The 22,751-nt window shown below is 53.6% G+C and overlaps 1 protein-coding gene across 2 annotated transcripts; it reads right to left on the reverse strand.

The window, feature by feature from the left end:
* Positions 1-1,906: 1,906 nt before the first annotated feature.
* ELK4 (ETS transcription factor ELK4) lies at positions 1,907-22,443 on the reverse strand. Of its 2 annotated transcripts, none has more exons than XM_054176270.1 (5): positions 22,338-22,443; positions 8,245-8,460; positions 5,521-6,444; positions 3,059-3,175; positions 1,907-2,141 (listed from the first exon to the last, which is right to left on the reverse strand). In XM_054176270.1, exons 2-5 carry the CDS (start codon positions 8,449-8,451, stop codon positions 2,043-2,045), a joined length of 1,347 nt encoding a protein of 448 aa, XP_054032245.1. In that variant the 5' UTR covers positions 8,452-8,460; positions 22,338-22,443; the 3' UTR covers positions 1,907-2,042. The 2 variants fall into 2 exon arrangements, with proteins under 2 accessions (XP_054032245.1, XP_054032244.1); XM_054176269.1 differs by lacking the exon at positions 22,338-22,443 and adding an exon at positions 20,834-21,087.
* Positions 22,444-22,751: the final 308 nt, after the last annotated feature.

The following is a 22,751-nucleotide window of genomic DNA, read 5'->3' on the forward strand; positions in this document are numbered from 1 at the left end:
GGACTTTTGGGGATGGGAAAAAAAACCCCAAGACCCCAACCCCCCCCAAATGCCCCAAAAGCAACTCCCCCACGTCCACCTGCCTCGGGTTCGGGTCAGGAACGCACTAAGTGGTTTCTGGATCTCAACAGTAGAAGGTAGAAGGACAATGCCACTGCTCTAAGTGAAGTCTTGGGTACTGTCAGATGCTTTAAAAGGGAATTCAGAGTCTGCAGGAGTGGCAGAAGGAACACTCTGGGAAGTTTTGGAGTTCACCACTTCTCCACAGGGCAGGTGCAGTATATACAGCACAGGCTGTCAGCTCCTCGTGCTGGGAGAGGTGCAATCCTCCTCTGCTCCTCAAAACTTTGAAGACAGCCAGTGGGGATGCCCCAAGAGATGGTCTCCAGCTGTACACCTCATGGAGGAGATCCTCTTAATGTCACCAGCTCAATGCATGCAGTAGCAAAGAGAAGAGAAGTTGCTGCCTGACATCAGCTGCCCACAGTGGAAGGACACACCACCACCAGACCCAAGACACCCAAGCCTCTGAGGAGCCATGAGAGCAGAGCCTCTCTTCTTTCATTCCTCCTAAAAGGCCTCCTGAGTTGTCAGAAAAAAAACCCCAAAAGCACAAATCCAAACTGCAAATTTCATCCCATCAGTCTTTCAAAGTGGCTGAGGACTAATCTTGGGTTAATCCATGCACACAGGGCCACCAAGGAAAGGAATGCAAGTGCAAATTTACAGTGAGCTTGGGCTGTGGTGGTGCCCCTCTCAGATGGCTGTAAACACTGAGCCTAACTGATTTTGGGTCTGAGCCTAACTTGGGTCTGAGCCTGCCTGATTTTTGGGTCTGAGCCTAACTGATTTGGGGGCTGAGTGCTTCCTCAAATTAAAAAGGCAACAGCATTAATGCCAAACTTGAGCTAAGAGCTGGCAGAAGAGGAGCTCCTCCACCTTCCACCGTGGGAAAAGAGCAGGGAAGTTAATGCTCAGACCTCATTCTTCTCACCCACTGGTGGGTCCAAACCTTCAGCATCAGGCAGCAACCTCACCAAACACAGACAGGTTAAAAATCCACCACCCTGCTCATCCAGCAGTGAGGTTTCAAGGGCTTTTGTAACAGGTCTCTGGCACAAGAAATGTTTGGACTTCAGCATTCAAACTCTCTGAGAACTGAAAAGGAACCAATCCCCCCCCCCCCCCCCCCCCCCATTCATCTCGTGGCCTCCTCCCCAAAAGGAGGGCAGGGAAGCATCCAGAAGAGCCTTGCCAAGACTGCTCCTCTGAGGGGCTGGGCTGCTGCTGCTCTAACACCACCACAGCCAAATTGTCTCTCAGTAACACAATCACTGAACATCCCTTGAAAAACTTCTCCCTGCAGAAAGACAAAACAGGTGGCTTGGCTGCTTGCTTGGTGGCTTGCTTTTCCAGCAGCAAAGATGCAGGCTGCTTGGTTGCTGCAGAAGTTCTGGAGCCCCCAAGGCAAAGCTGAGTGCACACACCCCTTTCCCAAGCATTTCCTGGAATGCCAGCTTCAATCAGGATTAGGTTTGTTTGGGGGGGTGTGGGGGTTGTTGGGTTGGGTTTTTCTTTCCTTCTTGCAAAGCACAGGAAGCAGAAGAGCAGAGAAGGTTTTCCAAAAGTCAGAGAGAGGGAAAGAAAACAACAAAAGACTTCCCTGATACCATTTTGGCTGCAGTCAGTGCAGACTCAGTTACTGCACCCCCAACCAAAAACTCCTTTGAAGTCTTCCAAACTGAGGAGGGAAGGGAAGAGATGGTGGAGCTTCAGCTCCCATTAAGGCCTTTGCATAAACATTCCCAACCTGGGTCTTCCAACAACAACAAAATAAGGGGGGGGGGGGGAGGAAAAAAGGGGAATTTTGCCCCCCCAAAAAGAAGCTTTTTTGTGTTTTAGGAGGGAAGGGCAAAACCCCCAAGGACTGTGGAGAACCTTTGTGGAGCTGGAAACTGCTCGGTTACAAAAGGGGGGCTCAAGAGAAGTGGTCACATCCTTCCCCTTGGCTTGCCAAGATGTCCTTCCCAGGAGATCATGTGCTATGTCTTCTGTAGATCAGGGGAAAATGGGCCAGGGGTTGAAGGTCCATCCAGTCCAGACAGAGTAAATGGGCCATGACTGTTCAGCACTGATGGAAACTGAGAGACAGAACAAAGCAATGGTTAGGGGGGAGGTCATTGTAACGTTGCTGCTCCTCTCCTAGCTGTGCAGGTACCATGGAATCAGGGGGCTTGAGAGACTGAGAGCCCTGGGGCTATTCAGTCTGGAGAAGAGAAGGCTGAGAGGGGATCTGATCAGTGTCTGAGGGGTGGGGGGCAAGTGGAAGGGGCCAAGCTCTTTTTGGTGGTGCACAGTAACAAGACAAGGGAAAATGGATACCGGCTTGGAAGACTCCATTCCCCCTGGTCCTGTCCCTAGACACCCTCAGAAAAGTCACACACAGTATCACCAAGGTTGGAAGAGACCTCAAAGATCATCAAGTCCCTCTGCAGCCTTCCTGTAGGATCCCTTCAGGTACTGGAAGGCAGCTCTAAGGTTCCCCTGGAGCCTCCTCCAGCCTGCACACCCCCAGCTCCCTCAGCCTGGCCTCACAGCAGAGCTGCTCCAGCCCTTGGATCATCTTTGTGGCCTCCTCTGGACTCTCTCCCAACAGCTCTGTGTCCTTAGGCTGGGAACACCAGAACTGGAGGCAGGATTTGAGGTGAGGTTTCTTTTGACCAGAGCAAAGGGGCAGAATTTCCTCTCCTGCCCTGCCACCAAGGAAGGTTGACAGGAAGCACAGGCCTATAAAAAAATCAATCTCTAAGTACAGAACAGACTGTTATTAACACAGAACATCTCTGGAACATCAACATTTACACCAGACTTAAATAAAACTCAGTAAACACTACAATTAAAGCTCTCAAAAGCTAACACAGGGGATGGAGAAGGGGGGAGGTGGGGGAAAGAGATGACTGTTTTGCCTCTCTGTCAGCTGTTTGGGTTGATTCTGGCAGCTCTGCTGAGGAAGGGTCTGTGAAGCACAGAGGGATTGACTGGTGCTGCTGGAGCTTACCTGAAAGAGTGTGTTAGCACCTTGCAACCTGGCAGGACTGAGAGGAGCAACTGGGCTGAGGGTACTCCAGAAGTGGATGCTGGAGAGCAAGGGGCTTGGGGTCAGCAAGATGGGAGTCTGCAAAACACAAGGAGATGGTCAGCAGGGTGAAAGCAGCACTGAGAGTGGAACACACAGCACATGAAAATCCAAGCCAGCCACCATCAGCTCAGCTCCTACAGCTGCAGAGGGCTGGGGCCAAATTCCAGGAACTCCCATTCCCTCCTCCTCCCTCCAAACCCCACCACAGCAGCAGCCATCCAGCTCTGCTTCCCCTTTAGCTGAGCCATTGGCCTCTTTTCCCATTGACTGCCAAATCCCACTGCAACCCAGAGCCCAGCAGCTCCTCCTGCAATTCAGCCCACAGCATCTGTGAGTGGCTTTGGAGAGCTCAGCCTCTGAGTTTGGGCACACCCAGAGGCTGGGTGACACTGGCACTGCAAGCCACAACAAGGGACATTTACACCCAGCTTCTGGATGTAATTCTGCAGTACTGGGTCCCAGGTCTGGGCTCCCTGGTTCAAGAAGGACAGGGATTTGCTGGAGAGGGTAGAGCAAAGGGCTACAGAGATGCTGAGGGGACTGGAACAGCTCTGTGATGAGGAGAGACCAAGAGAATTGGGGCTGTTTAGTCTGGAGAGAAGACTGAGGGGGGGGATCTGATCAGTTGGAAGGGTGGGTGACAGGAGGATGGGGCCAGGCTCCCTTCAGTCTCCAGTGACAGAACAAGGGGCAATGAGCACAAACTTGAACCTCAGGAGTTCCATCTAAACATGGGGAGGAACTTGAAGGGTGCTGGAGAAGGCTGCCAAGAGAGCTGGTGGAGTCTCCATCTCTGGAGAGATTCAAACCCACCTGGATGTGTTCCTGTGTGACCTGCCCTGGGTGACCCTGCCTTGGCAGGGGGGTTGGACTGGGTGATCTCCAGAGGTCCTTTCCAACCCCTACCATTCTGTGCTTTTGAATGTTCTAGGTGCTCCAAGTCCAACAGCCAAACATCCCAAAGGCTGCCAAAAAGAGCAACTCCAAGGGATTTTTCTTTCCCCCCCACCCTGTCTTCAGCCATTTGAGTTTTCAGTCAGCAGCTTCCTCACACTTTCACCCATTCATGACAGGACAAAGATTGAATACATGGAGAACAGTGGAACAGGAGAGCTGGATTCAGTTCTTTCCCAATGTTTACATGAGGCAGAGCTTTCCTTTCCCACACAAAGTTACCCAGCACATTAAGCAGCTCTTCTGAATAGAATAGGATTAACCAGGTTGGAAGAGACCTTTGAGATCACCAAGTCCAACCTATCACCCAGCACCATCTGATCAACTCAACCATGGCACCAAGTGCCTCAGCCAGGCTCTTCTTGAACACCTCCAGGGATAGGGACTCCACCACCTCCCTGGGCAGCACATCCCCAGGGCCAATCTCTCTTGCTGGGAAGAACTTCCTAACATCCAGCCTAAACCTCCCCTGGCACAGCTTGAGGCTGTGTCCTCTTGTTCTGCTGCTGCTTGCCTGGGAGAAGAGACCAACCCCCACCTGGCTCCAACCTCCCTGCAGGGAGTTGGAGAGAGCAAGAAGGTCTCCCCTGAGCCTCCTCTTCTGCAGGCTAAGCAACCCCAGCTCCCTCAGCCTCTCCTCACAGGGCTGTGCTCCAGACCCCTCCCCAGCTTTGTTGCCCTTCTCTGGACACCTTCCAGCAGCTCAACCTCTTTCCTAACCTGAGGAGCCCAGAAGTGGACACAGGACTCAAGGTGTGGCCTAAGCAGTGCTGAGCACAGGGCACAATGACCTCCCTGCTCCTGCTGGCCACACTGTTCCTGCTGCAGGCCAGGATGCCCTTGGCCTTCTTAGCCACCTGGGCACACTGCTGGCTCGTGTTCAGCTTACTATAGACCAGTATGAGTCTCCATACTCTGGCCTGAAGTCAGTGCCCACAGGATCAAACTAAACCACCAAAGCTGCTCAGCAGACCCCTCCATGGTTCTCTCACTTTCAAGCATTTCCAGAATCAGCCTGAAGGGCAAAGGTAAGGGTCAGGGGGTTGCAAATGATTCTCTATCGCCCTGGCAAGGTCTAGAGAGGATCCCTGCTGGTGCTGGTTTGGGTTCTGCCTCTTCATGCTGCCCCTGTACAGACAGGAAGAGCTCAGCCACCACAGCTGGGCACACTTTGGGGTGGAAGCTAACCCTGACTGTGAAGAAAACTAATTGTGTTGCATCAACAAAACACCAGAACACCACAAACCCCCCCCCAAGAAAGCAGCAAAGGGAGTGACATCCTGAGGCCCAGAACTCCAAAGACAACCTACTACTCCCATTTCCAACTTCCCTTCCTGTTTCAAAATGCAACAGAACTCCTATTGTTAGCCAAAAAAACACCCCAAAGCAAACCAAAGCCCAACTCAAGGGGAAGGGAATGAGGTTACCTGAGAGAAAAGTGCTGGAGTAAGAGAAGCAGTTGGGAGAGAAGGGCTCAGAATCCCCAGTGGACTTGGGTCGCTGCCTGTGATGACCAAGGTGGGAGCCAACTCCAGCCCTTTGGGTTTTTTAGATCTGGAGAGGTGGTTGGCAAATTCCTTCTCCAGCACAGATGAATCCTGCTCTTTGGGCTCTGGGGACTGATGCTGAAGGCCCTGAGCCTGCTCCAGCTGCTGAGAGGCCACGGACTCGATGTCCGTGTCAATGTCCAGGTCAGGGTTGGAGCTCAGGGGAGGCGACGGGGGCGTGGAGGGAACTTGCAGAGTAGGGGAAACTGAGGAGATGGGGGGGGTTGGGGTGAAGCTGGTGGTTAAGTTTGGCAAAGGTGCTGGAGCTTCAGGGACAGTCAGCTTGGGCAGCACGAGGGTCTCCAAGGTCTGCAGCGTCTCGTCCGATCCCATGGGAAGGGAGGGCGCGGAGGAAGTGGCAGCAGCGGCGGAAGGGGCAGAGATTGCTGAAGTGGTAGAGACCAGGGGGGCAGAGGGAGGCTTTTTGGAGGGCATGGTGACAAACTTGATGACAGAGGGGGTCGGCTCCTGAGCGGGTTTCTTCTCCGTCAGTTTCTCAGCCGGATTCTCGATCTTGATGGACCTGAAGAGTTTGACGCTGGAGGAGTTGAGGGAGTTGAGGGTGAAGGAGGAGTAGAGGCCCGAGTGGATGTAGTCATTGCGGCTGGAGGACTTTGCACAGGGCTGAGCCTTCTCCTTCCCACCGTTCTCCACCTCCTTTGGAGCGCTGCTGACCTCTGCAAAGCCAGCCATCTCGGGGTCCCCTTCCAGCCTGCCCACCACCAGCGGATCCATGTTCAGGATCTCCGGGTAAGAGACGAACTTGTAGACAAACTTCTTACCATTCACTTTCTTAATGATATTCTGGGGGGGGGGGAGAAGATAGAAGAAGAAAAAATAAAGATATATATTTAGACCTTCTTCAGATTCATTTTCTTCCTCCAAACACTGCCTAAAAATAGATTGAGGAAACAGTCTGTAAGCTCTCCCCAGGAATGGTTTCTTCTTGCTTCCCGGTTTAAAACCCACACCGCATCCTCGCCGCTCGCTTTGGGCTCCCAAAGTAGCATTTCCAGGGCTCCCAGGCAGAGCAGTAAACCAGGGGAGCTTAACCTGACCTTCAAAATACCAAACAACAGCCTTAAAACTCCCTAATGCATTTCAAACCATCAGCTAAGAAAGCAAAGAAAGCAACCTCTCCCATTACCTCCATCAGCGATCACTGCCTTGGGTACCTTCAGCGTAGGCTAAGAGGAGAACCTCGGCAGAATTGCAGCTGGGAGGCCTGAGAGTTGATATTTCAAATCCAATCCACCTTTGCTCTCAAGGAGATGATAAGAAAAGAAAAGCCAGCAGCTGAACTAGTCAGCAGAACTCAGGCTAATCAGCTATTTCAATACCACAAAACAGCAGCTGTCAAACTCGTTTGGCTCCTAAGCGAAATGCCAGGCACGGTTTGGAGCTAGGAAGGTTCTGAGCTTAGTGGACAATCAGCATCATTGGTGAGGTTTCACAGGGCCAAGTCAGGTTGGCTGCTACCTGCTAACAAAGCCCCAAGCAAAAGACCACCTGCTACCAACTGGCAGGCTCCTCAGGAGCTTTATTTTCTCTCCTGCACCCCTCACCCAGGAACGGTCCTGGGGTAAATGGTTGATTGAAATGGAAGGCAGGAATCCCACCCCGGGGTTCTAGTTCCACTTCTGGACACTAGCTAGGAGAGGCTCTCCCAAATTATGAGGGGGTAGCAGCTGTGCAAGAGGATCACCTTCCTCTGCTGGACTGAACTTGCTGACCACATGAGGAGAGCAAGTCTGAATGCATGGGGGAAAAACCCTTCCCTCGGTGCTGCTTCCCCGAGAATCCTCATTTTGATCTCCCTTCTCAGGGACAACTGCAGAAGAGATCTTGAGGTGGTGCAATATTCACCATCTCCTCCTCCTTCTCCTCCTCCTCCTCCTCATCATCCTGTTGCTTAAAGTGGAGTGTGGAGGATTTTAACCCTTGCAAGGGTTCAGATTTTGGGGGGTGAGGATCAGTGCTCAAAGATTGCTATCAGCAAAGGTTATTTTAACCCTTGCAAGGGTTCAGATTTGGGGGGGTGAGGATCAGTGCTCAAAGACTGCTGCCAGCAGAAGGTTTTTAACCCTTGCAAAGGTTCAGATTTTGGGGGAGTGAGGATCAGTGCTCAAAGATTGCTATCAGCAAAGGTTATTTTAACCCTTGCAAGGGTTCAGATTTGGGGGGGGTGAGGATCAGTGCTCAAAGACTGCTATCAGCAGGAGGTTTTTAACCCTTGCAAAGGTTCAGGTTTTGGGGGGGTGAGGATCAGTGCTCAAAGACTGCTATCAGCAGAAGGGTTTTAAGCCTTGCAAGGGCTCTTATTTTGGGGGGGTGAGGATGAGTGCTCCAAGATTGGTGCTCACAAAGGCACAAACCAGAGAGAACCCTTTGCACAAAGCTATCTAAGAACCTCCTGAACTAAGCAGCGGGGAGGAAACACAGCCCCAACGAAGGGATATAAACGCCCCCTGTAAAGACAACCCAGCACACCTCACTTAATCCTGGCAGGCAGGAGAGGCACCTACCCCCTGGAGGGGAATGGAAAAGGACACAAAGCTCATTAGGGTGGCTAAGGATTGGAGGTGGATTTAGAGACGTTGTTACCTTCACATAATAGTATCTGAGAGCTCGGCTGAGTTTGTCATAGTTCATACTGGGCTTGTTCTTGCGGATCCCCCAGAGCCTGGCCACCTCCTCTGCCTGCAGCAGTTTGAACTCCCCGTCGTTGGAGGTCCAACAGATGATATTCTTGTTCTGAGGCTCTTGGAGGAGCTGGAGGAGGAACTGCCACAGGGTGATAGCACTGTCCATAGCAGTAAGCTGCAAGTCAGAAAGGCAGAACACAAAAGCGACGGGGATTAAGCACCAGGCGTTGGATTGCCTCTGCCCTAGAAGGGAAAAGGGGAGGAGGGGAGAGGGGGGGAGGAGAGGAGGGGGGGGGGGGGGGGGGGGGGGGGCAGAGATGCTCTTTCCAAAGCCACCCAGAGTAAAAAAATTATTAGTCACCAGTCGTGAAAAGCTGTTCCCTGCAGAACAGGGAGGCTGAGAGCCAACTGCTGTCGTCTCCTCCCACATGTCAGTACTTTGCACAGGGGGTTATATTTAGCCTCATTTAACTAAATCAGGTCACTTTGGGTAAGTTGCAGTGAGTCACTCTCCCCCCCCCCCAAAATAAAACCAACCCCAAAGCAGAATTAAAATGAAAAGAAATCAATAACATGTTTCCAAGTTGCTCCATCCTCACCCACTCTGGAGAAAGAGCTCAGGGGCACCCAGGTGAAAATGCAGCCACCCACTCGCCGCCTCCTTCCTTCCCCCCACACCCACCTCCAACCTCAGCATCCTGACCAAAGCAGAGCTCAGCTGCAGCAGCCCTGTGAAGGTGCCAGTGCAGAATAACTCAACTCTTCCCCCAAGTCACATTCCTACCACCTCTTGGGAAGCAGAACCTCGCCACCAACCCTCAGCCTCCTCTCTTCCCAGCCTCCTTTTCTCTTCCAGGTTTCATCCCTGCCTTCCCCGAGGGAGTAAACAGGGAAGGAAGGAAGGAAGGAAAGAAAATGACTTCCAATTATTAGCAAAATGATTGACAGTGAGGGTGGGGAGGCACTGGAACAGGTTGCCCAGGGAGGATCCAGCAGGCTTGCCTGGAGACTTGAGACAGGGGATCTGAGTGCTGAGTCCTCAGCAGCATTGACAAGTGTGGTGAGGCACTGATGGAGTTGGATCTTGGGGCTTTAATGTCTGGGATCTCAGGAGAAGGAATCATTTCTGAGAGGCCATGAAGCCCTCCCCACTCTGCAGCTCCTGGCACAGGCTGCCCAGGGAGGTTGTGGCTGCCCCCTCCCTGGAGCTGTTCAAGACCAGGTTGGATGAAGCTTGGAGCAACCTGGGCTGGTGGGAGGTGTCCCTGCCCATGGCAGGGGGTTGGAACTGGGTGATCTTTGAGGTCCCTTCCAACCCAACCCCTTCTGTCAATCTGTGAAATGCTGCCTTTGCTCTTCTCTTGATTCCTGCTGTGTCCTTCCCACATCACTTAGGCTGAGACTTCCTAGGACTGGCATCTTCCAGCTGATTCCTGCACTTCACAGAATCACAGAGCCATTAAGGTTGGAAATGACCCTTAAGATCATCAAGCCCAGCCCTACTCCAACACCCATGACCACCACACTCTGCCCTGAAGCACCACATCCACACATTTCTTGGAACACCTCCAGGGATGGGGACTCCACCACCTCCCTGGGCAGCCTGTTCCAAGCCCTGACCGCTCCTGCAGTCCAGAAGGTTTTTCCTTCTATCCAACCTAAACCTCTCCTGGCACAACTTCAGCTCTTCCTGTCCTATCCCCTGGTCTTCAAGCAGTGAAGCTGGCAAAGGATGAGATCCTCAAGGCCAGGCAGAGCAGCAGAGGGGATGCTACTCCTTGACCACATCTGACTACACCAAGCAGACATCTTGAAGCAGAACACTAACAACCCTGCCTGCACAAGGGAAGGATCAGATGCACTGTGAATTAAACCAGATCAAATTCTATTCATTCACTATCCCACATGGATTCTCCTATTCCAGGAGAGAAAAGATGCTCTTAATGCAGCTTAAACAGCTTCCAGTGAAAGAAAAACAAACCCAACCACTCTGGAATAAGATCCATCCTGATGAATTACACTCAGGAGGTTTTGGTATCTGTTAGCTGCTAGATTCCCTTTCCCCCCACCCCCCTTTTCTTTCCCATACAATGAAGGCAAAACTCAGCAGAACACAAGGGGGTTTCCATCTCACTGAGCCCACAGCTCAAGAGACCAAACACCATTCACAACCAAAAGCTCCAGAACAGAGACACCCTGGGCTGCAGCAAAAGAGAGAGGGGATTCTGCCACTCTGATCTGGTGAGACCTCTCCTGGAGGTGCTGTGCCCAGCTGTGGGACCCCCCAACACAAGAGAGAGGGAGACCTGATGGGGCAGGTCCAGAGGAGGCCACAAAGATGATCAGAGGGCTGGAGAACCTTTGCTGTGAGGACAGGCTGAGGGAGTTGGGGCTGTTCAGTCTGGAGAAGAAAAGGCTCCAGGGAGACCTTGAGAGCTACATTTCAGTATCTGAAGGGGACCTACAGGAAGGCTGGGGAGGGACTTGTAGCAAGAGGACAAGGGGCAATGCTTTGCAACTGGAGCAAGGGAGATTTAGGCTGGGCATCTTCACCAGGAGACACCGGCCAGGGATGTGGCTGAGGCCCCATGCCTGGAGCCATTCAGGCTCAGCCTTGCTGTGGCCCTGAGCAGCCTGCTCCAGCTGGAGGTGTCCCTGCTGCCTGCAGGGGGGTTGCAGAAGATGACTTTTGAAGGCCTCTTCCAACCCGGCGCAACCCGCGAAGCCCTGAACTCTAGGACCCAGGCTTTGCACTGCTTGAATCCGGGCTCACAGAGGGAGCAGTGTAAGGCTCAGCTGGGCCTTGCCAGCTCCTCTTCCTCACCAGAGCCTTCTATTCCAATCTCATTACTGCCCAGCACTTAGCCAGCCCTATATAAGGAAGAGAACGGTCTGGATGTCAGAGCCTCAGCATTTAGTCAGCCCTGTAAAAGGCTTAGTGCTGACAGCTCACAGGACTACCCATTCTCATTTAAATAAGGTGCCCCGCGGCAGGTACTTTCTTGGGCAGAGCCCATCGGTTGCATTTCACCTCTTTTGAAGGCTCCCTTGCCCAATGGCAGCCTCCCAGCTCACTCCTTGCCTCGATCCAAGCAGTTAAATTGCTGCAATTAAAAGCAACCATCTCAAAGTGCAGGACACCCACACCACCACCTTGTTATGCTGGCCTAAGGTGCTTTCCTTGCTAATTACTGGATGCATGCAGCTCCCTGCTTGCCCACATTAATTGCTTGGTACTCTAAGAAACTATCAGCTGCTCGAAGGAGGTGCTTGGAGACTCTTCCCCCCCACGATGGGAACCACATGCAAACTCACCCAGCAGCTCTCCTCTGCCCTGCATTCATATTTGCCACCAACAGAGCAGCACAGAATTGTTTGGGTTGGAAAAGAGCTCTAAGATGGTGGAGTCCAACCAGCCACCCAACCCCACCACCATGGCCACTAAACCATGGCCCCAGGTGCCATGGCCACACAACTTTTGAGCACCTCCAGGGACAGGGACTCCAGCACCTCCCTGGGCAGCCTCTGCCAATCCCTGACCACTCTTTGAGTGAAGGAATTTTTCCTACTGTCCAACTTAAACTTCCCCTGCTGCAACTTGAGGTCATTTCCTCTCATTCTGTTGCCTAATAGTAGGGAAAAGAGACAACTCCCATCTGGCTCCAGCCTCCTTTCAGGGAGCTGTAGAGGGCAATGAGGTCTCCCCTCAGCCTCCTTCTCTCCAGGCTCAACACCCCCAGCTCCCTTCCCAGCACTGTTCTCCAAACCCATTCCCCAGCTTCGTTGCCCTCCTCTGGCCCCGCTCCAGCTCCTCAGTGTCCTCCCTGGGAGTCAGGGGCCCCAAACTGACCCTCAGAGGGGCACAACCCCTTCCCTGCTCCTGCTGGCCACACCACTGCCAAGGCAGCCAGGCTGCTGGGGGATCTGGGGTCAGAGTGGCTGAGAGATCCCAAACAGAGAGGGACCTGGAGGTGCTGATTGACAGCTGCCTAAACATGAGCCAGCAGTGTGCCCAGGTGGCCAAGAAGGCCAAGGGCATCCTGGCCTGCATCAGGAACAGTGTGGCCAGCAGGAGCAGGGAGGTCATTCTGCCCTGTGCTCAGCACTGGTTAGGCCACACCTTGAGTCCTGTGTCCAGTTCTGGGCTCCTCAGTTCAAGAAGGACATTGAGAGACTTGAAGGTGTCCAGAGAAGGGCAACAAAGCTGGGGAGGGGTCTGGAGCACAGCCCTGGGAGGAGAGGCTGAGGGAGCTGGGGTTGCTTAGCCTGGAGGAGGCTCAGGGGAGACCTCATTGCTCTCTATAACTGCCTGAAGGGAGGCTGTAGCCAGGAAGAGGTTGGTCTCTTCTCCCAGGCAAGCAGCACCAGAACAAGAGGACACAGTCTCAAGCTGTGCCAGGGGAGGTTTAGGCTGGAGGTGAGGAGAAAGTTCTTCCCAGAGAGAGTTGTTAGCCACTGGGATGTGCTGCCCAGGGAGGTGGTGGAGTCCCCATCCCTGGAGGGGTTCCAGAGGGGGTTGGATGTGGCACTTGGTGCCATGGTTTAGCCATGAGGTCTGTGGTGCCAGGTTGGACTCTATGATCTTTGAGGTCTCTTCCAACCTTGGTGATTCTGTGGGAAGGCAGAAGGCAGGCAGGCTGCAGAGCATCACAAGCAGCAGCTCATTACCCTGTCAGGATGATGCACACGCACGGGGTGCTGCGTAGACAGAAGGGCTCAGCTCCCCCATTCTGCAGAGCTGTCAATACCACTGATGTGTTAACAGAGAAAGAACAGGGGGGGGGGGGGGGGGGGGGGGGAGGAGGGAAAGGGGGAGGGGGGAATAAAATAAATAAATCAAGTTTGAGTGATCATTCCCACGCTGCATTTATCCACAGCACTTTCCACAGCTCAGAAGCAGCTCTGCACCAAACAGCGCTGACTGATGCAACGGGAGGCAATCACAGCAAAAATTAGACTAGCAGCAGAATTCTGGAGTGGCAAAGGCTGGGTTTTTTTTGGCCTTTTTTTTTTTTTTAAACCCTCCTCCTAAATATTTTCCCTGCAGGTTTTCATCCCCAGCATTTCAATGGCATCCTTTGGGGGGGGTTGCTTCTCCTTGCCGCGCTCTCGAAGCTCAGCGATTCCTGCAACCTCTGGGACGTGCTCTGGTGGTCATGGAGGTGCTGGGTAGAAGGTTGGACTTGATGATCTCAGAGGTCTTTGCCAGCCTTAATGGTGTTTTTTTTTTTGGTGGATGCCAACACAGCTGTTGCTCTGACAAGCACCCATGGGTGTGGAGGACTTGCCCCCCCGTCAGCTCAAAAAGAAGAGATCGTCTGGGTCAGGCCTCAGGCTGCTGGGGTTGGGACTTTTGGGGACTGAGCTGGGAGATGCCCAAAGCTGACAGCCCAGCATTGTGACAGCACAGTGTCCAGGGGTACACAAGGAGTGACCAAAATGATGAAAGACAGAAGAGATCTTTTCCACAACTCCCTTTCCCAGTGAGGGGCTCTGAGGCGAGGAGCAGTTACCCAAAGACATGAGCTCAATGCTGCAGCTTTGGAAGGCTCCTTCCCCCAGACTGCAGGGCAGTGATGCATTGATCAAGTTGCTACTGACTGTTTCTGGCACTTCACAGAAGCCAGCATGGTGTGGATTGGAAGGGACCTCTGGAGATCATCCAGAGCACCCACAGCAACTTGCCCAGGATCACAGTGGCCAGGACAGGCTTTGGAATCTCTCCAGAAGAGACAACTCCACAACCTCTCTGGGCAGCCTGCTCCAGGCCTCCAGCACCCTCACACCAAAGGACTTTTCCTCCTCAAATGAAACCTCCTGGGTTCCAGATTGTGCCCACTTCCCCTTGTCCTGTCCCTGGGTATCACTGGCCCCATCCTCTTGCCCCCCACCCTTTAGCTCTTGCTTGACAGCCCCAGGGCCTTTCCTCCTCACAGGGATGCTCCAGGCCCTTCAGCATCTTGGTAGCCTTCAATGGACTCTACCCAGTAGCTCCCTTTCAGGTTGCCAGGATTGTATCTAGGACTTAGAGGACACCCTCAGCACCCTCTGCTTTAAGAAGCCATCTCTTGGAGACATTAGCAGCAGGGTAGAGAAGTTCTACTTATTCCTTGGCTGTCATAGAACAGGAAGAGAGAGCACTTGGGAGTGGTTAACAGGTAGGTTATGCTGCACAGGAGGGGATGAATGTCCCTCTTTATCAAGGAAAGGATGGAGAGATCCCTCCATGGAGCTGGGAGTAGAATTTCCTTCTGAAGATTATACACTGGCAAAGGGGAAGGCCAGAAAATAACTCTCAGAGTGGCCACAGCTATGGGTGCAGAGGTGGATCTTGCCCCTTCAGAGTGCAGAAGTAGGCTGTAACTGGGAAAGGAGGAGACACCATTGTCTCATGAGTCAAGACACCTCACTGAGCTGTTTTCATTAAGCTGCTTTGATATGGCACAAGAATACATCAAAGAACTGTTGCTTCTTCAGGAAAAGAGCAGAATCAAAACAACATCACACAAGATGTAAAACTCAAACCAGCACAGGCAAGAAGAGCACTTCTCTTTGTTTGAGCAGAGCCAACTAACATGCCACAAAGGTTCTTCCTTCTTCAGCACCTGGGGCAGAGGGTGGTTGGTGCCTCTCATGAGCCTTTTACCTTGCAGCTAGAGTGGGGCTGAGCAGCAGCTCCTTGTGCCATCCACTTTTGACTGAACATCTCCAGCTTCCCTGGCACAGGAGGACCAGCCATTGGAGAGGCTCCATTCGGGGCCAGGTACTCCAAAGCATCTCCAAAGCATTCAGGAGATCCTTTTGTCCTGTTGAGCAAACACCACACCCTTCAGAGGCGCTGCAGGCCCAAAAGAAACAGGGCTGAGGACAGGAACCCACTGCCCTGCCCTACACTAACCATGGTGAGACCTCACTCCCCTCCTGCTCTGTGAGCAGCATTTCGACCTCACTCACAGCTACATTTTCCTCTCCTGAGAAGGCACCGACCTCCCAGCACAGCTCCCCAGCAGCAGAAAACGCTGAGCAGCCTGATTGCTGCTTCTTCCAGATGAATACACCAATCACGACAAGCACCCCACTGCAAACCAGCTTTGTGCTGAGCCTTATTTTCCTTTTAAGAGTCGGTGGAGGAAGGAAAGGAAAAAAAAAGAAGATCTCATTTCAAGAGACAATGAAGGAGTTAGGCAGAGAAGCAAAGAAAAACCACCAAGCAAAGCCAAAACAACAACCTGCTGCTTCTGACAGCAGCCCCTTGCCACTCCTGCAGCCTTGGAGCAGGAGGCAAAAATAGTTGCTAGAGGCAGAGGGCAGCTCTACTCTGTAATGAGCATGCTAAAATAGAGCACTATTATTGTCTTGAGATCTTCTCTGACGCCTACAGATGACCCTCGAAGTGTACTGAGGAGCTGACAGAATTTGGCTGCAGCTCTCTAAATACAACCACTGCAAACTTGAGCTTTCTCCGCTCGCTGCAGCTCCCTCTGAGGCTGCTGCAGCTCTGGTTGAGGCCTTGACTTCACAAAGCCTCGAATTCACAACCAAAAAAAACCAAACCAAACCACCAACCAAACCAACCAAAAAACAGAGCCCAAAGTAAAGAGCCAGGAACAAGAGATAGGGATCTCTTCCGGCGACTTCTCCTCCTGCCGCGACGTGCTCCGTGCGATCTGTTTGATTACAGAGCCCCAAGGCTTTGCATCTCCTGGGGAAGGAGGGCCTGCAGTCCCTGGGTGGCACAGCAGACACCAGGGAATGGCTTTAGGAAGTGGCATATGGTCACCTCTCCCTGGCCAGCACCACAAAACAACCTCCCCACACCCTGCTGGTCACCCCTCGGTGCCCAGAAAGCAGAGGGACACCTCACCAGCAAGGCGACAGCCAGGCCCCAAGGAGGTGGCAAAGGAAGGGTTGAGGGGATGGTGTCTGCCCTAACCCCCCCACCCCCTCAAGGTCTTCTGGCAGATTTCCTGTCCTTTGACTCGACACCAAGAACAGCTCAAATCATCTTTAGCCTCCATCTGTTCCAACAGCCTCTCATGAAGCATCTGCAGCTTGATGACTTCTGCAGATGGGGCTGGATAAAAGCAGGCAGGTCCACAGCTTTGGCAGGAGCCACAAAGGATGGTGGCAAAGGGAAAGCAAAGGATCTCAGACACCATGCAGTGAGGAGGAAAAGCATTGCCACCACCAATTTCAGTGGCATGGGTCCAGCTGCCCAGGTACTTACAGAAGTGACATCTCAGAGCTGACTCTGGAAACGGCACACAGCAAAAGCAAACACACAGGGGTGACAGCAAAACCTCTCCTCAGATCACAGACACTCCATTAAAGGCAGCAGAAGTAACTCAAGAGATGGTCCTGGGGACCTCACACTTCATAGTGCAGGGCAGCAGATTGTTTTCACACCACAGCTTCACAGACTGCATCAGGTTGGAAGGAAGCCTCAGAGCTCATCTTCGTCCAACCCCCCTGCAGGCAGCAGGGACAGCCCCAGCTAGATCAAGCTGCCCAGGGCCACAGCAAGGCTGATCTTGAATGGCTCCAGGGATGGGGGCTCAACCACATCTGTGGGCAACTGCTCCAGTTCCTCACACCCCCCTCCCCTCCTCATTGCAAAGATCTTCCTCCTGATGTCCAGCCTAGATCTGCCCTGCTCCAGTTTCAAACCATTGCCCCTCGTCCTCCCACTCCCACAAGCACTCCAGCAGAGCCAGACCTGCTCTGTGCACCACACAATCAGCACCCCACACATGCCCACAGCTGAACTGTTTGGACACCACTCTCCAAAGCCACTGCCATGGCTTCTCACTCGTTTAAGATGGCCATGGGCTGTGTGACCAGAAGGAATCTGTAGGCCAGAACTCCTGCAGCATTGTGCAATCAGTGTTCTGGGGATGCAAGGCCTTGGTGGCTGTTCCAGGCAAACAAAAACAACAAAGTAGAGTTGGGTTGAAGGAGATTTTTTGTTTTGGAGGTCACAGACCCAACTCCTTCTTCAAAAGAGGGTTAACTTCAAAGCCCAGCTCAAGCTTTTCAGGGTCTTTGTGCAGGCAACTGAAGAAATCAATCAAGGGGGGCCCTGTTCCTTTCATTTTAATAAGGGGACAAAGATGTAAGGCTGCTGCTGCTGAAGGATCTGATTAAGTGGTGATCAACACCAAATCAAGCAACCACTTCACTAAGAAGCCTTTCACAAGCAGCTCCCAAGCTCCTGGGACTGAACCAGTACCTTCAGAACGCTATCCCTGGGATTCATCTTAGCCTTCTGCCCAACAGGGGATGGCCAAATCCACCCTCCTCAGGCTACCAGCATCTAGCCACTGCCAGATGCTGGCCTGGTGGGAAGCATGGGAGGGTACTTAGCTCTCTTCCCAGGGCACACAGAGCATTGTAAGAGCACTTGAACCACCACCAACTTTTGTAGCTTGCAGGTGAAAAAAGGTGGAAAATAAAGCCACCACTCACAGGGAATAAAACTGCAGAGGCAGGCTTCTCCCTCTGCAACACACCATGGAAAAAAACCAATTCCAAAGGCTGGCAGCTGTCCAAGCAATAATCAAATTAGAGCTTCTTTAATAAATACTAAAAATCAGGGAAAACAGGAGGGGGGGGGGGGGGGGGGAGGGGGGTAAAAAAAACCACAACCACAACACCCCAGACCTCAATAAATTCACATCTTCCCCCTCGGCTCTGGCATTCCCTGCACCTTTGTTTCCAAAGTGGTCAGGAAAACCAACTTGCTGTGAAGGAGAAGCTGTGGTTATCGAGGCAGGAAGCTCCCTGGAAGGAAATGCCGGAGGATGTCCTCACGATAAGAGCAGCTCCAGAGCTTTCATTGCCTAATCCCCACTCCAAGCCTGCCTGCTTTTTATTGACTTAAAACAAGGGTTGCAATAAATTTGGGGGATCTTGGCCCGAAATGCCAGTCACTGGATGCGAAATCAAGGTGTCAGCAAACATTCTGGGGGGGGGGGGTTAGGAGTAAATTGTTTCGGCTTTCAACTCCTATTTTCCTTCTTTTTTAACATTTTCTACTCTTTCCAACCTTCCTCTAGGAGCAAACAAGCCAGGAAGGAGAAGAAGGGCGTCAGGATTCCATCATACTGATGGCTGAAGACTCAAGAGAGCTGGGAGCAGAGGAGACAAAAACCCTGAGAGAGGGAGGAGGGTGCTTGCTTTGTTATCCGAGATGGTTTTGACAAGCACACCCTGACAGGGAAAAGAAACCCTTAACTCCGCTTGAGCACAGCCAATAAGGCGACTTCAAAGCACAGTCCACGGACTTGCTCCAGCTGCTACAGTCACTCTGATCCTCCATCCCTGCCTAAGGATGACTGACACCCCAGAGGAGCTGCTCGAAGGGACTGCAGACCTCGTCTGCCTGCTCTTCTGTGCTTTTGACTCGTGGGTTCATAGAATGGGTTGGGTTGGAAGGGACCTTAAAGGTCATCCGGTTCCAACCCCCCTGCCATGGGCAGGGACATCTCCCACCAGCCCAGCTTGCTCGAGGCCTCATCCAACCTGGCCTTGAACACCTCCAGGGAGGGGACATCCACAACCTCCCTGGGCAACCTGTGCCAGTGTCTCCTCACCCTCACTGCCAAGAATTGTCTTCCTAACCTCCAGCCTAAATCTGCCCTCCCCAGGCTTCAATCCATTCCCTCTTGTCCCGATGTGAAGAGAAATGTTCCTTCTCTATTTCTCCTTTTATAAGAGACCAAAAAAGAAAGTGGGAAGCTTTGGGACCAAGAGAGAGAATGGCAGACCCGAGAAAATGAAAAGCCTTTGATCAGTTACTGCCTTGGCTGCTGACACTGATGTGATTGTTTCTGAGTAAGCCCTAAGAAAACCCAAGAAATACTTATTTCCAGGGAAGATCCTCTCTAAGCAGATTACATTTGCTTCCTCCTTATCTGCCACCACAATGGGCTGAGGGGAATGTTTACCAACAGCAGATTAACCGAGCTTCCAAGAGGCACGATGTGCCTGCTGAAAGTAAAAGCAGCCTCGAAGAGCTGCTGCCCAGCGAGGGGTCAGGCCCCCGGCACCACACCAGGGAGCGAAAACCCCCCCGACCCAGAAGGTTAAAAACGATTTCTGCTGAGCCCAACTGGATGAAAGGGGAAATCTCTTAAATTTAAGAGGAGGGGGAGAACACAAAACACACACACACAAAAAAGAGGTTTCCTTTAATGATGTTTGGAATACACACGGCCTGGTTGCTATGACAATGGAACAACTATTCCCTACAAACAGGAGCTGAGACCCTAAAAATAAACAGGCTGCCAAAAGAAAAGGGGGGGGGGGGGGGAAGAAAGAGAGAAAAAGAGGCAAAAATAAAAGAAAATCATTCCAATAAACTCAAATCTCAACCGGGAACATGCAGCTTTGTCAGGGAGGCTGTGCCTGGTGCAGGGCTCGCGTTTGCTCTGCGCACGATGAAGATAAAGAAATGCTAATGACTAGAGCCTGCCCCCACCGAGCTGAGCACTCGCCTACAAAACCGTTCCTGGGTTTCTCAGGAGCTGCTGCTGCTTGAAAAACAAATCGACAACAACCGAAAAAAATAAAAACCCAACCCCAACACCACCACCAGCACGAAGCCAGAACTTTGGATTCCCCTCCCCTCCCGCCCCAGGCAGCGGCACGAAGGGGATGATGAGAAGTTTGGCTATGAAAATAAAGGTAAGGATGGGGGGAATTAAGGCCCAGGTACACGTCTCTGTGTGTGTGTGTGTGTACGTGCATACAAAATAATAAAGAGGGAGCATTTGCATACTTTCTCCGTGGCCTTATTGATGTGGGGAGGAATCCACCCATTTCACAGAGAGAGGAGTACACAAGGATTGAAAAAACAACAACCGACACAGCAGCAGAGTGAGAAAAGGGGGGTGAAAAAAAAAACACCCCACCAACAAAAACCCAGCCGCTTGATCCCAGCCTCCCATCTCCCAGCAGCACCGAGAGGAGGCTCAGCCAGCACCCAGCGGTACCGGCTCGAAGGGAACCCCTCCAGCCAAAGCCTCCTGCCCGGCACAGCTCGGCCTGGGCAACCCAAAACTGAGCGAGGGGCCCTGGGGAAGGCTTCTCCCCTCCATCCCTGCGCGAAGAGCGGCTCCAGCACGGAGCAACGATGTGGGGCACCCCGCAGATCAGGGACCCGGGGCGCGTTATCTGCCTTTTCAAAGCCACCGCCGCCGCTTTCCTTCCCCGGCTCCCTGACACCAGCGCAGCCCCGCACCGCACCGACCCCCGCACGCAAACACACCCCCAGCCAGGCACGGAGAGGTCCCGCCGCACCACCGCCAAAAAGAAGCCCCCGAGGCGGCGACTTCCCGGAGATGCTGCCAGTCCCCTCCTCTCCGGTCCCTTCCGAGACCGCTGGCCCCGGCCCGCGTCCCGTTCCCCCCTCCCCGGGCCTCCACACAGCCCCCGCAGAGTCCCCTCCGCTTCCTCCCCCGCGCAGGACGGAGCCCGTTCGCTGCCGGCCCGGAAGGCACCCCGCCGTGCCCGGGCCGTCGCGGGCGGGCCGTGCCGCCCCCACTCACCGAGGAGGAGCCCCGCCGGTCCTCGGGCGTCGCGGTCCCGTCGCGGCGGGCAGGTGCTGAGAGCGGCTCCCCCGCCGCCCTTCATGGCCGGGCGCCCCCCCGGCGGGCCGGGCGCCAGGCCCCCATCCCGGGCGGGGGGAGCCAGGCGAGCAGCGAAGGGCAGCGGCGCGGAGGCGGCGGCCGGGGCGGGTAGAACGGCGGCAGCGGTGCGTTACATGGCGGGACGCAGCGCGCCAGCCCCTACACGGCGGAGCCTCGGCGGCCGCCGTAGCCACACTTCCGCCCACGGCCCCGCAAGAGCGCGGGGCGCTCGCGCGCAGCCGCCAATCCCCACGCAGATCGCGGGCGCCGCTGGCCAATGGGGCGGAGCTGCCTGCCCAGCGCTCGCAAAGGCCGCTGGGAAGCGTAGTGCGCGCGGCCTAGCGCCCTCCCGCAGCCATGTGCCCACGGCCCGGCCCCGCGGTCCCGGCCCGACAGGACCCCCCCAGCCCAGGCGTGGATCGCTGCCGGTAGGCGTCTGTGTAGCGTGTCACGAGTAACACGCAACCCTCGACCTGCTTTCCGCCGTGAGAGTGGGGCTGCACGGCATGGGGACCCACCCCACCCCCCCCCTCCAGGCACCGCAGGGCATGGGCTACGTAAGGGGAAGGGGTTCAGGCCGGAGTCAGCCGCGGAGCGCTGAAGTGGTTTACGCGTTCAAGAAACATTTAAAATGTTAAGTAAATAAAGAGATAAACCCTGCAAAGCCCGGGGGTTACTTGGCAAAGTGATGGCTGGAGCTCACTAAGAGGTACCCCAACACTGTCGCTGATGTGCTCAGCAGAGATCAATGCTTTGCCCTGCACTAGGAAACTGGCACATAAAAAAAGTCTTTCTTCCCAGGAGAAAGGCACTGCCAGGCAGTGCCCTGCTCTCCCTGGGGATCATGGTGGCACTGGGCCACTCGTTTCCCTGAAATCCACCTGGATGAATTCCCTGCAGAAGGCCACAGGGTTCAGCCAAGGCTTTGTGGATGTTGACTGCTCCTGGATCTTTTCCATGGCTCACCTGATCCCAGCCTGCTGGTGGCAAAGGCACGATGCCTCCACGCTCACCAGCCTGAGCAGGGGGGAGAGGCGATTCCAGGCTGGCTGCAGGAGCTTTAATCACACCAAAGCTCATTAAAGCAGCCCATGCCCACACTTCAGTCCCCACAGCCAGGTTGTTCAGCATTAAGATCATAGAATCATTTCAGTTGGAAAAACCCTCTTAAGACTATCAGGTCTAACCATTAACCCAGCACCACCATGCCAACTAAACCACGTCCCCACATGCCATAGCCACAGGTTTCTCGAACACCTCCAGGGATGGTGACTCCACCACTCCCCCAGGCAGCCTTGTTCCAACCCCTGACCACTCTTGCAGGGAAGAAATCATTCTTAATCTCCAACCTCCACCTCCCCTGGTGCAACCTGAGGCCACTTCCTCTTGTCCCATCACTTCATCCTAAGGAGAAGATACCTACCCCCACCTGGCTCCAGCCTCCTTTCAGGTAGTTGCCGAGAGCAATGAGGTCTCTCCTCGCTGCCTTGGCCTCAGTCCTGAGGCACCTATTAAAACCCCACTCTTCATTCCAGCTCGAGAGCAGAGTTCTTTTCCATTGGCTCAGGCATGGGGAGCAGAAGGTGGCACGCCGAGGAGGCAGCTCTCCCCCACTTCCCTGCCAGGAGCAAACAGCCCTCTCTGCCTCGCCACCAGATTCCCACCCATTGGCAGGGAAGAAAACAAATTGAAGCAGCACTTCGCTGTCAAACACTGCACATGCCAAAACACGCAGCTTTTGGGTTCCTAGACACATGCTGGCAAAAGGTTAAGCTGCCTTAGTCCAAAGTCTGCTCTGCACATTGCACCCAGCTGCCTTCTCGCCGGCTCCGATCCT

The sequence above is a fragment of the Dryobates pubescens genome, chromosome 35, assembly GCF_014839835.1.
Source record: "Dryobates pubescens isolate bDryPub1 chromosome 35, bDryPub1.pri, whole genome shotgun sequence".
In the NCBI taxonomy this organism is placed as follows: Eukaryota; Metazoa; Chordata; class Aves; order Piciformes; family Picidae; genus Dryobates; species Dryobates pubescens.